General features: G+C 45.4%; 1 protein-coding gene across 2 annotated transcripts in view; it reads left to right on the forward strand.

Moving 5' to 3' along the window:
• The first annotated feature begins 1,197 nt into the window (after positions 1 to 1,197).
• Positions 1,198 to 13,242, forward strand: part of TTC17 (tetratricopeptide repeat domain 17) — a 55,409-nt gene continuing 43,364 nt past the window's right edge. For both annotated transcript variants that reach the window (XM_041395818.1, XM_041395825.1), the window contains exon 1: positions 1,198 to 1,451. In XM_041395818.1, the coding sequence (XP_041251752.1) occupies positions 1,236 to 1,451 (216 nt within the window). In that variant the 5' untranslated portion in view covers positions 1,198 to 1,235. The remainder of the gene's footprint in view (positions 1,452 to 13,242) is intronic.

Below are 13,242 nucleotides of genomic sequence, written 5' to 3' on the forward strand. Positions count from 1 at the left end.
GCAGAGCCAGGACAGCTTGGCTCCTGAAACCGACCAGGGTCTGCATAACCCTGAGTTTCTGAACTTTGGTGTAAAATGGTAGGTTCAAGGGAGGAATATGTGGAAGGCAGTTCAGGAAGGCTGTACCTTCCTAGTACCTCAGCCAGTGGGGAAAGGAAGAGGGTAATGTGTGGCCAGTTTAGGATAAAAAGAGGCTGTGCCCTCCAAAACCCCTAGAGAGAAAACCCCATGGTTCTGTGCCTCAGTGGACTCCCTCCTTTTACTGGAATAAAGCTGCAGGACTCCTGTCTCCTTTTTGGACAAAAACCTCTGGCGTTTGTGGATTTTCCTGACACTTATAATAGAGAAAGGGTCACTTGGAAGGGCAGCCTAGGGTTTTTTGTGGAATCTAATACGCCTGATTTGAAAACGCTGGCAGCAGTAAGGAACTATCATACCTGCGCAGTATTTTCTCTAGGCTGATAGAAACCAAATCCGTTGAACCACTGACACACCATTTTGTAAACTTGTTCTTGTTTCTACTTAATGAGTTTTAGGTGAAAACAAATGTTGCTGTTTAATAGGCACTGCGAAGTTTGATGTTCCCAAGAAGCTGGACTGCAGAAAGATCAAACAGAACAACATTTGAACGTGGCAGCTTTTAGATTTCTCTCGGTACTAGGGAAACAGGTTCCCTCTGCTGGATTGGTATTTACTGTCAACTGGAACAGGAAAAGTTCAGGTTTTGCTGTGTAACTGAAAAGCATTAGAAGGGATGCGGCCTTCAGAGCTCTCTTCACGCAGCTCCTGGGAAGGCTGGCATTAACTGTGTGTGCATGGCTGCACTGCATCTGCATCGCTTGCTTTGCGCGGGGCACAAAGTCGTTCCCTCGACCCGTCCTGGCGAACGTTCCAGCGCCCCGAACAAAAATCACCTCTTTTAAATTGAAGCGTTCAGCGTGGCGCCACACGGCGCTTGTTGGCATTTAACGCCGGCCTTGTGCTCGGGACAGCAGCTCGGTCGTTACCGGCGGCTGCCAGGGCTGCGGGAAGGCGCCGTTGGCCGGACCCGGCTCCCCGCGCGGGGCAGGCGGTGCGCGGTGCTGTAACGGTGCTCTAGGGCCGCGCTCCCGCTGCTGTGTCCCCCTCAGCCCGGGGCCGCTCCGGGATCGAGAGCCCTCGGGCCGCGGGCTCCCGGCGCCGCCTCGGGCACGCGGCCGCACCGGGCCGAGAGCGCGGCACCGCCCGCTCCCAAAATGGCGGCGGCGGCCGTTCCGCTTCCGGGGGGTGCGAGCAGGCCGGGATTGGGGAAGATGGCGGCGACTAGAGCGTCCGGGCGGGGCGGGCTGGGACGGGTATGGGTCTTCTCCGGCTGGGCCCTGGGCCTGTGCTCGCTGCTGGCCTCGGGGACGCGGCCCGCTGCTGCCACCACCCACTGGGTGGTCACCGAGGACGGGAAGATCCAGCAGCAGGTGAGCGGCCCGAGGGACGCGGGGCGCTGCCCACCCGGCTGCGGAGGCACGGAGAGCCCCTGTCCGCGCCGTCACTCACCCACAGCCCCGGTCTGCCCCGAGCTGTGCGGCGCGGGGCACGGGGCTGCTCGGCCCGGTGCGAAGCCCTGCCTGTTCCCGCAGCCGCCGGTGCCGGTCTCTCCCGCGGCCCCGGCACGGGGGTCTCCCGCAGCGAGCTGGCGTCGCTTGTGAGACGTGGCTTGAATCCGCCGGAGCCCTGGGGCGAGGCAACGAGGAGGGGCGGTCTGTGGGTCGGGGAGAGCCGAGGATGGATTTCGGCTGGAACTCTGTTCGGAGCAGCGGCGGTTCCTGCCTAGGGGCCGCTCCCGGGGAGCCTCCGGCACGAGGCCGGGTCCCGCTTTGGTGGCGAAAGCAGCGGTACCGCGGCCCCGGCTCGCAACCGGGACCCGAGCGGGGCCGGCCCCGGGCACCCCCGGGCTCCTCGCCGCGGGGAAGGAGATGTCAGTGAGTTTGCGATTTTTCACATCCAGCCGCAGCCGACCCGGCCGCTTTTCCTTCCTGCTGGAAGTAGGAAAGAGAAGCTGTGGCGTGTGTGCTCGGTGCAGGAGCACACGCACGCCATGTGGGTTTAGTCAAAATGTCTTATTTAGTGCGCTCTGCCTCATGTTCACTAAGCGTCTTGAAAGAGTCGATCTGTATCTCGTATTTAGGCATTTTCTTAGTTGCTTGCTTTCCTGTTGTAAAGGAAACAGTACTAGAAATTTACTTTGGTGTCAGATCTGTCCGTTTCCCTCTGGATGGAAGAGTTGGTCGCTGTGGCAAGCAGTGTGGCCTGCCCTCTGTACGAAGGGTTGGAGACATGAATGTCCATTATCAGCTTCTGTTTGTGAGGATTCTTAGTCGGGTTTTCATGTCAAAATGCATTGAGGTCCTCAGACAGGTGGAGCAGACTTTTCTCTGTGGGAAACTCCTGCTGTCTTTATGGTTCTCGGGCACTCCGGCTGTCTGGGGGGATCCAGGCACTCTAACACCCTCGTTAATAATAAATTCATTAATGACACCACTTCCAGTGCTATCTCATCGCTTTTTCCCACTTACCGTAGTGGGGAAGTGGTGCAAGTATATGATAATGGTCTGGAAGCATCTGTGTGTGTATACTGAGTGTATATGATAAAATTTGGGCCAGGTGTTGATTTTGATTATTGCAAGAAAAGCAGCTGTGACTTGGAAAAAATCCAATTAGGTAAAAAGGCTTGAAAATCTTATTAGCTAAATTCATTACTTATTTTAAGGAATGGCATTTCATTATGTCAGCTAACTGATGGTACAGTAGAAGCTTCCACTACACCATTGCTATGCTTAGTATTTTCTATTACAGTCCCAAATGCCTTGTAAGCAGGGGCATTGGCATGTTCCCTCTGTCAAGTTCTCAAAGCCTGTAGGTGAGGTGAGAAAACAGTATCTGTGGAATAACTTCTCTTACTTGCATGGTCAAAATTAATGCACCCATTTCCAGCAAGGAAATTCTGATTAAAAATATGTTATTACTTGGACTATGAGGAGCCAGATTCTTCAGTACCTGGAATGTAGTGCTGCAAATTGTCCAGTGAGTTTTTTGTAATTAGATGCATTTTGGCATCTGTGACTGTCATGTCCCTGGCTCTCATGAAAATTGTATTTAAATTTGTGGTTATTGCTATTGCCAGCTCTGCATGGCACCTCTGAAGTTCGTTTTTTCCACGTACTTGTGTTTTGGGGAATCACTGGACAAATTTTTTTGTGAACTCCAGTATTAAGTGCCAAAATGTGGCAGTGGTTCCATAGTTAACAGCAAAAGTGACAGTCTCCACCTGTCCAGCAACAGGCAGGAATTGTTGTCCCACTCTACATTGCACAGGTACAGTGACACCTTGAGTGCTGCATGCAGGTTTGGGTGCCTCAGGATAAGGACATTCCACTCTCAGACTGCGTGCCCTCCCAGAGGAGAGCAGGCAGGAGGATGGAAGCTCTCAAGGGTGAGACTGATGAGAAGCAGCTGAGGTCACTCAGCTCATTCAGCCTAGGTCTGAGGAGACCTCATCCAAGCCTACAGCTTCCTCAAGCAAGGCAGTGGAGGGGCAGGTGCTGATCTCCTCTCTCTGGTGACTGGTGAGAGGACATGAGAAAAAGGAATGAAGCTGTGCCAGGGCAACTTCAACTGGATATTAGGAAAAGGTTCTTCACAGACAGGGTGGTCGGTCACTAGAACAGGCTCCCCAGGGAAGTGGTCACAGCACCAAATGTGTCCGAGTTCAAGCAGCATCTCAGCAGAACCTGGAGGATTCATAAGAGATTTATCAAATAATTGGTAGAACCACAGTATTCCAAAATATTTAAGCTCTCCTCCTAATACCAACAACTTATTAACAGGATAAAAGCCTCCATCTTCACTGCAGAGCATTCCTTTGCTTTAATTTTTCAGAGTATTCTTCATTAAGTTGTTATGTATCATGGGAACTCATGGGTCCATTCCAACCTGAGATACTCTGATTGGCAGTGGAAATCTCTGCATGTTATGTGCTCCAGGGCCCTCACCACCTCACGAGGGCTTTGCTGGCCCTCAGAGTCAGGACAGAGAGCTGAAGCAGGCACCTTCCCATGGGTGCCTGCTGGAGGGGCACGATCAGACCCCTTGCCCAGTGGGCTCCAGCCTTACCTCTGCAGCCCAGGGTGCAGTTGGCTGCCTCAGCTGCCAGGGCTCGCAGCTGCCTCACCACCAGCTTTCTCCCCTCCCAAATGTCATTTCTGGAAAGTTGTTTTTCTTTCAGCCCCAGCCTTTCCTGCTGCACGGGGCTATTTCATCCCATGGGCTTGTGGCTGCTGTTGATGAGTTCATGAGATAGGTCCCTGTCAACCCATTCTCCTCCACCTTGTCTTGCAATGGCCACGCTTCCCACGCTTGCAGAGGACACCAAGCTTGTGGTTCTTTTTTATCGCTGTCAGTAGTAAAGAGTTGTGTTAGTAATGATTGGTATTGATCCCTGCGGGATGTTGCTGGTGGTCAGCCGTTGTTGGACCTTGCACTGATCATTGCAGTGCTTCCAGCGCAGCAGTCTCTGACTGGAAGTGGCTGCTGGTGGCAGAGAGTGGTGATATTAATCAGCATTTATATGATTTAATTTTGGAAATACTAGCATTCTTAAAGTCTGAAACACATCTTCAAAGATTGCCAGCTTTTTAGGGAGGCACAGGCTTGACCTTCACTTGGACTACTTCATTTTATCTGAATGAAGCTTATGTAATTAAGAGGTAGGCAAAACTTAATTGATAGTAAGACCCAGACATTCCCACTGCTAAATGAGCCACTATCAGTGGAAATGCAGATGAGCACCAGTGACAAGTGACTTCCTTGTAGCTTTGAGTTTGCTACTGTGAGCTTTGTTTTCCTTGTTACCAAAGTGCGGGACCTGTGGGTGAGGAGCTGGCAGCAGGAGTCATGGATCCTGACCTAAATACAAAATACAGTTGCTGAAATGTGTTTGAGAGAAGAAAGGTGAGATTATTATACATTATTGACCTAAAATCTCTCTTAGCTGTTTCTCCTTACAGTGCAGCAAGGGTGCAAGCATTTAATATGAGACTATATTCAAGCATTTGAGTGAGATTGACTTTTCTGTGACCCAAGACCACAGGAATACCCTAGCTCAGCCTTGATTTCCAAAAACCTAACAGCAATGGCAAAATTAACACAGACCGAACAATCTTCCATATATCATCAAGATCTCATCTATTAAACAGGAGTACTTGCTAAGTAGGCACTCTTCAAGTTTCTAGTGAGCATTTCTAAATGACAAAACAAATTACTAGCAGTGCATACAATATTTCAGAGTCTCAGCCATCAAGAAAAAGACATCAAGCTGTATCTGTTGCTATAGTAGCTGGTTTTCAGATCAAAGGCATCATTCTCTGGATCAGTTCATGTTCTTCTTTTAGTCTGAGTCTACCTTCAGGTGTGTGCTCTTACAAAGCCAGAGACTGACTAATCGTCTCTTTTTAATGAGATTATATCTGCTCAGTGCACATGTCTACAAGCCATTTCACAACTCACAGTATAAAGTTCAGGGTAATATATAACTGATTTTTGACAGTGCTTTTCTGCCAGTAGGGAAGCTAGTTGCTCTACAGAAGTACTAGTGTACTTCCAGAGAAGAGAGAAACTCAGTGTGAAGAGAGGACAGACAATTGGCAGATGAAATGCAATGCAGAATACAGTCATTCGTGGCTTTAATGGTGGGGACCAGCTGCTACCATGGCTCAGAGACCTGACCTACGAGAGCAGAGGTGGGGTCTTCCTAGAGATGCCTTGATGGAGGTGATTAAAACTGAGCAAGTAGTGGGGACTCAAAGGGCTGCCTTTTTGTGGACTGCTGTGAGCTCTGAAGAAGTTAGGTCAGAATAATTAAACGAAGGACAGAACATTTCCAGGCAGATGATCCAAAGCAGGATTGGGAAAGTGTTGTCAGGAGCAAAGAGCCCCTGGCAAGAAATCTGAGTTGGCAAAAAGTTGTTTTAGTTTTAATGTGTTGTCATATGTTTTGAAGTTCATGAGAGATGATCTGGAGAGTCAAAGAGCATTGCTGGCTAACTTACTTGGAACTAAGACAAGCAGCTGCTCAATGAATGTGACATCTGAATTTCCTGCAGTGCTGTAGTGTGCTTCACTCTGGCTTAGTCCAGTAGAGAGGAGAGACAGCACCTACCAGTTGGTCATTTGGTTGCAGATTTGATTGCAAGTGCACCTCAGGCAGCAGCAAGGCAAGTGGATTCATGGATGGCTTTAGAGTTAGTTCATGCATTGCTCTGTCTGGCATCTGAGTGCACATGTATGCTAACAGGTTGAGATGAGAGCAGTGGACCATATGCTCAAGAATACGGGAAAAGCACCCATCCAAACCCAAGGAAAGCTGAGATTCTTTCTAGTGCAGCCAAATAAAAAGCTATTTGCTGCTCACAAAAGCATCTTCTGTGATACATTAAGTAGTCGCTCAGTCCTATCTTGAAAATGACAGATGAATGTTTGCTTTGCTCTTACTCTAAAGGTCAGTTTGCTTGGTTGTATGAACTCCTACTTGACTGAGTTTCTTATCCTTCCAAGTCTATTGTGTGCTATACAACAACAAACAAACAAAAAAATAACAACCAAAAACTTAACAACAAAAACAAGGAAACAAAAAAACCTACGCACAAATTTTTGCATACGCAAAAAGAAGTTCATTTTTACTAAAGTGTGTAAGGTGGAGCTATGTCTTCCCCAAAACAGTTGTCAGTCCCTCCTTATGAGGGTGTGCAAAACACCTGGGCTGGTTGGTTTGAATGTTCTGTAGTTTATTAGATGTTATCCTATCCCTAGGATGAGCTGAAGCAGAATGGTTCTGAGGCATAGGTAAGGTTTTTTTTAAGAAAAGAAAAACTTGTTCCGGTTTAGAACTTCTCTCTTGATCACCAGAGGACCACAGGCCTTCATGTGCTATGAAAAATAGTAGTTTAAAAAATTTTTCTTAAAATTTTCTGCCTTTACATAAGTGTATAATAAATTTTTTAACCTGAATGTTTTGTGGATGGCTGAATTGCTTAATGTCCTTTTTCCAGGTAGGCATTTAGAACTGCACTTTACCTGCAGGGTGAAGCTTCCCAGGAGAGCACAGCCGGTGTGTGTCTGTGTCACTGTCAACATCACGACTAGATTCAAATTTATAAAAATAGGCCTTGTGGTAGCCTGTATGTGGCATGAGAAATGCAAATGCTTCATTTGGTGGAGCCATGGTAGAGAAGTAGCTTCCACTGCTTTCGACTCAGCAGTCAGAGATTTGCATCTGAGGTGGACGAGCTAAGAGGCAGATCCCAAGGGCTGCTGAGCTGCAGCCACAGTTGGTGGCTGTGCCCCTCACAGCTGCCACAGTCCAGCAGGTAACCTTATGCCAGGTTTTGACTGCTGACAGAAAAGCTTTAGTGCAGAGATGCCTGGATTTAGCTGGGCATGGTAGTACACACCAAGGCAGTTCAGGCTGTAAGTCCAGAATGCTGTAGCAGTAGCTCTGACCATGTGTAGGCATGTCCTGCTCATTCCCCAGCTCCTGGTTTTCATACAGCCTTTGTCCTCTGGACACTGTGTGTTCCCAGGTCCCATTTCTCTTAGGATCCTCACATTTTGATTTCCTGTTTTCTGTCACCTTTAAAATAAGGATTGGACAATCTGAAAAGATTATACAAATCAGCTGTTTAAAACTAGCTATTCTGTGGTGAGAGTTACGCTTCATGCCTGGAATGCCTTCCCTGTATTGTGAGCTTCACAGCTGAAGGGTAGCCTTGGAATTGGCCCAAGAACGTGTTTGCATGAAGACCCCACCAAAGCCCAAAAGAGCAGAGTCAGCAAGATTCTGAAATCCATTGTTCTTACATGTACCTGCCTGCTTTAAAAATACACTGCTGGATAAAGTAATTTCCCTCAAAGTTTAACAGAAAAAATTAATGGGTTTTGTGTTGTTCATTTGCTGAAGAAGTTACTGCTCAGGGTTAATCTTTTTTAATGTCTTCTAAGTCTAATAATTAGTCTTCCTGTCTGTATTTTCAGTATTAGAATACTTGAAATTTTTAGGATTTGGCAGTGAGAAATCAAGAACTAGTCTGCTTTTATGAAAAAAAGTACTTACAGATGTAATCTGAATGATCTCTCCATCTCTTGTTTTGATTCAGCTGAGCATATGGCTACTGAAGAATATAAGAACTAGAATATACAGGTTGGAAATTTGTACCCTTAAATATGACTAGCAGCACATTGGACACATGGTGTTCCAAGTAAAGTCTTGTTTCCCTTTGATGTATTTAGATCTGTTACCTAGGATATTCATAGCTTGTGTGCTCTCAGTTGAGCGGAGCTATTCAGTAATACTGCAACTTTGTTTGGTTTTATTTCTGAAGTGCTACAACTGTTTAAAATTTGTGTTTTCCCTGTAGCACAGCTAGTATTAATAATATCAAAATATCTAGTGCTGTTTGTTAACAGGTTCTGGAGCAGTAAGCTTTTAAATGGCTCAATACTTATAAAAACCTATTTCAACATCATTTTTCTGTGTGAATTTTTCAAGTGACAATCTTGGAACAAGTGTCTTCTGACACTGCCTACTCATCATTTGGATGAGTCAAAGAATTTATTTTCCAGTTTTGTAGTTTGTCTTGCACTGAAACCTGTAGTTTTTTTCGCAGCTTCCTCAGAAATGCCATGTAGCATCATGTTGGAATGTAAAGTATCTCAAGACAGCAAGAATATACCAAAAGAAAAGCACCAGTTTTCAGATCCTTGGCTCCCCCTCAAGACTGCAAGTTCAACCCTGTTGGAGGGGGAATTGCCTTTATTTTGTACAGTGACAAAACATCCACTCCCTATAAAACAAATATGGGGAGCCCATATTTCTGTATGCCATGATTTGGTACAGTGTGTTTTCAGCTTTTTCTCCAATAATGTGCCTTCTGCATGTAGTGTAATGCTTATAGGACGTGCAGAGGCACTAACAGCAATTCTGATTTTGCTGTGCCTGCGCCTCAGTTAACAGTGGGGTTTCCACATTACTTTTAAAAAAAGCCTTACTTAAAAATAGTTGACTGAAGCATTCATTGGCCCACATTTAAAAAAAAAAAAGTACTTCCTGGTGCAATGTAACTGGATTGTTAGGAAAAATATGCTGGAAGGTTTGGCAAAACTTGCAAGTCTAATTGCTGAGAGAATTTGATATATGGAGGTAACATAGGGGACTCTAAAACTTCAGGGTTTGATTCAACTCGATGTCTTTTTTCATTACCCAAATTCTATGTGTTTCTTGCTGAATCAGGTTCTTGGTGTACTTTGTGACAGTGAATAAATTTGATCTGTGGTTTGTAAAGAAACTTTCACCTTTGGGCAAAGTTGAACAGAGAACACTTCTTCTAAAAGTGTTTTACTGGCAGGCTTTCTGCAGTGTAACTACAGTAGCTGTCAAAGGTTCAAAGAAAGCTTTTCAGCGCAACTTTTTTTCCCTGTTTACTGTGTTGGAATTGAAGTCAAATTCTTGCATTTCAAGCACTTCATCTTGCATGTCACAGTTTCAGCACTTTGGAGGAAGAGTAAATGAATGTGGTGCTGTGCCATCAGTGAAACACTTTGAGTTAAAAATGAGTGAGTTGGACAAAGCATCTGTGCTGGAGCAGGAGTCTCCACTCTCGGCACCATGAAGCTGTGTTTGCTGTGCATCTTGATGTCTGTTCTGTTTGATCCCAGAGGAGCCTTATGGAGAGTTGCTCATGTTTTGAAAAACATGATCCAAGTCACAAGATCTGAGTATTTTTCACTCGTCTGACTCCCGAATCAGGTGACAAGGCAGAACAGACTTTGCATGAAGGGGTGAAGGTGGCAAGTGTTGGTAAGAGCACAAGCATTACATGAGTCTGAGTGAAACCAGTATCCTCTGAAATCTACCTAGAGTCTTGTTGTGGGAAGGAAGGGGAATAATCCAGAACAGTCTCTAGGTAGCCATCAAATGTCTTTTATTTGGACTATTGTATTTCTGACTAAAGAATTGACAAGTTTTCTCTTTGAATTTTAATAAGCAGCATCTCACAAGAAAGTTCTCATTATTTTGTGGTTTTATTCAGGGTGTAATTTTCCTGGTTTGGGGACGTGGCTGCACAGGAAAGGAGGAAGATGCCAGGTAGAACTCGAGCACAAGCAGCATGAGGGAAGTGTGAGAATCCGTGTGACAAGCGCTGCAGAGCTTCAAGTGTGTCTTCCTGACTTCAGCACATCTTGCTTCCCACTTATCTTTATCACTGCTGCTACTCATATCTGCACTGTGCAAGTTATGCAGATGCAAACCTTTGTTTGCAACTTACTCGTGTATTCTTCATGAGGTGTCACTACTGCCCTCAATGGCAAACACAGTACTGGTGCTCTTCACAGCTCAGTATGTCAGCTTTGTCTTTTTCCTCCTGTAGAAATCTTTGGCACCATGAAGAAAACGTGTTTGATGTAGAGATGGGTGTTGTAAAAAGCTGGATAATGAACTGTAAGTCTTCACAGTGTTGCTGACTGGATCTGAGATTAATAAGTTTCAGTTCAAAAGCCATCTGTCTGTCACTACAGAAAAGGGAGTAATGAAGAGCTTACCAGGTGCCCACCAAAGCTGCTTCATCACTCCTCTTGTCAGCTGCACAGGGGAGAGAAAATACAAGAGAAAGTTCAAGAGTTTGGATAAGGACCGGGAGAGGTCCCTCACCAGTTACCCCACAGGCAGAACAGACTCAGCTTGAGGAAATTAGTTAATTTATTACAAATCAGATCATGGTAGGGTAATGAGAAATACAAGCAAATCTTAAAAATACCTTCCCTCAACCCATCTTTTTCTTTCTGGACTTAACTTAATTTCTGCTTCCCTATCCCCTCCTCCCTGGGTGGTACAGGAGTATGAAGAATGGGCATTCTGGTCAGTTCATCACAGAGTGATTTTACCACAGCTTCCTGCAAGAAGTACTCCTTCTCTTCCAAGGAAGAACTCTTTCTTGTTCTCAAGTGTCATGTCCTTTCCACAGGAGAAAGTCCTTCATGAACTCCTCCAGTGTGGTTCCTTCTCATGGGCTGTCACAAACCGTTCCAGCTCAGGGTCCCTCCCACAAGATGCCATCCTTCATGAACAGGCTGTTCCAGTGTGGATCCCTGGAGGGCCACAGGTCCTGCCAAAAGTCCTGCTCTAGTGTGGGCTTTCCACAGGTTCACAGCCTCCTTTGGGTATCCGCCTGCTGTAGTGTGAGGTCCTCCATAGGCTGCACATGGATCTCTGCTCCCTGATGGGCTGCAGGGGACAGCCTGCCTCATTGTGGTCTTCACAACAGGCTGCTGGCAAATCTCTGCTCTGGCACCTGGAGCTCCTTCTCCACTGACCTTGGTATATACAGAGCTGCTTCTCTTGCATATTCTTACTTTTTTCTGGCCACAATAACTTCTTTTCCCTTCTTAATGCGTTATCACAGCAGCACTGCCACAGTCACTGATGGGCTCAGCCTTGGCAGCAAATCTATCTCAGAGCCAGCTGAAGTCTGTCAGACTTAGGGGAAGCTTCTGGCACCTTCTCACAGAAGGCACCCCTTGCCATGCAAACCCAATGCAACTACTAAAATTCTGTGGTAGGAGCTTTGTGTTTACACACCGGTACGGTTAACTTTCTACTAGGCTGAATGATTCTGCTGTTATTAAAAAGTACTTATTTGCTGGTGACCAGCTGAGTCAGATGTGGAAGGAAAAATCTGGAGATTAAAAGAAAAATATCCTTAACTGGGATGATTTCCTGGTGGATTGCCATAACTTTATGAATTAATTCATTGATATTGCAGTTTCGTTGTTGACACTGGTTTCTGCTGCCAGATAATAGTTGATGGGAGTGTAGTACTTACTGCATTGCTTTCCTGTCAACCCACGCACACTGGGTTGGTAACATACCACTCCAAATTCTCCAATACTAAATTCAGACTTCTCATGAGACTGTCTTACCAAAAGTTAAAAACAGAAGGCGACCCTGAATATCATTCTGTTTCTGAATGAATGATAAGCCAAGATCCTTCATCTTTCAGAATAAGGTTTTCTAACTGGTGATGCCTGTGTAACTTTCTCCAAAAATGCCCAGATGCTGTTTGTCACTGAAAGTGGAGGTGATGGTTGACTTTTCCCTCAATGACTGTGTGGAATCATGCAAGCAGCCTTTAGATGTCAGATGAGCAGTTCTATTTTGAAATGAATAATGAAATGGTTTAAACACAGTGAAACTTATTTTCTTTGCAAATTAATCTCTCATTCATTTGCACATACCATGGTAGTTTCTTTAGCAAGTGAGGCATAAACCGGTGCTACATTCAGTGCATAACTGTGTGTGCAACCAGTTCAGAGTGAGGTAGGGCCCATAGGAGGAAATAGGAAATAGGACCATGAATAAAATGCTGTAGACTTTAATACTTCAACTAACAAAATCATTAGATTTTTTTTAAATCATATTTTCTGTGCTTCTCTGCATCATGGTGGGTACTTGGTCATCCTTTGTTTGCAACAGTTGAATCCAGAATCTCCAAATTCACAGTGTAAAAATGGATCAGGGTCAGTAGCACCCACTATTTTCTATTCATGTGGTGATATGAGAGAAGTAATTTGCTAAGGAAGAAAATTAGTTTTTTTATATAACTGTTTGGACTGTGTAGGCAGCCACCCATCAAAATGGCTCCATACTAAAAGAAGCACTGCAGCTTTTGCTTTGGAAAGGAATACTTAGCCAAATTTAGCCAAAACCATGCTTAGGGTTTAGTAAAAGGAACAAGTGTTTATATCTCAGAGGACAAGGTCCTCACTCAGTCAAGAATCTTGCAAAAAACATAGACTTCACAGTCAGTAGTCCAGAGAAAGTAGATTTGAGCTGCTTGTCTGACTCACAACCAAGAGAGTACAGCCTAAGGTGTAACCTGGTGACAGGACATGTTAAGATCACCAGAAAATATTTGGAGATGCAGTTCTCTGCAGCAAGAGAGTGTAACAGAAATTTGTCCATCCTGTTTGGAAAGGTCACAAAAAAGGAAGAACTTCAGCTCAAGAGGTTCTCCTGCACCTGTATATATGGCAAACTTTTGCATTAAATGGTAATGTCATCAAATTTGCACAGATGTCACAGGCATGGACAGCCCATTTATCAGTGCTAACAGACAGGTAAGTGCTCACTTCTTCATGCAGCAGCTGGTTCTGTATCCT

The sequence above is a fragment of the Onychostruthus taczanowskii genome, unplaced genomic scaffold (assembly GCF_017590055.1).
Source record: "Onychostruthus taczanowskii isolate IOZ18803 unplaced genomic scaffold, ASM1759005v1 scaffold1, whole genome shotgun sequence".
Lineage (NCBI taxonomy): Eukaryota > Metazoa > Chordata > Aves > Passeriformes > Passeridae > Onychostruthus > Onychostruthus taczanowskii.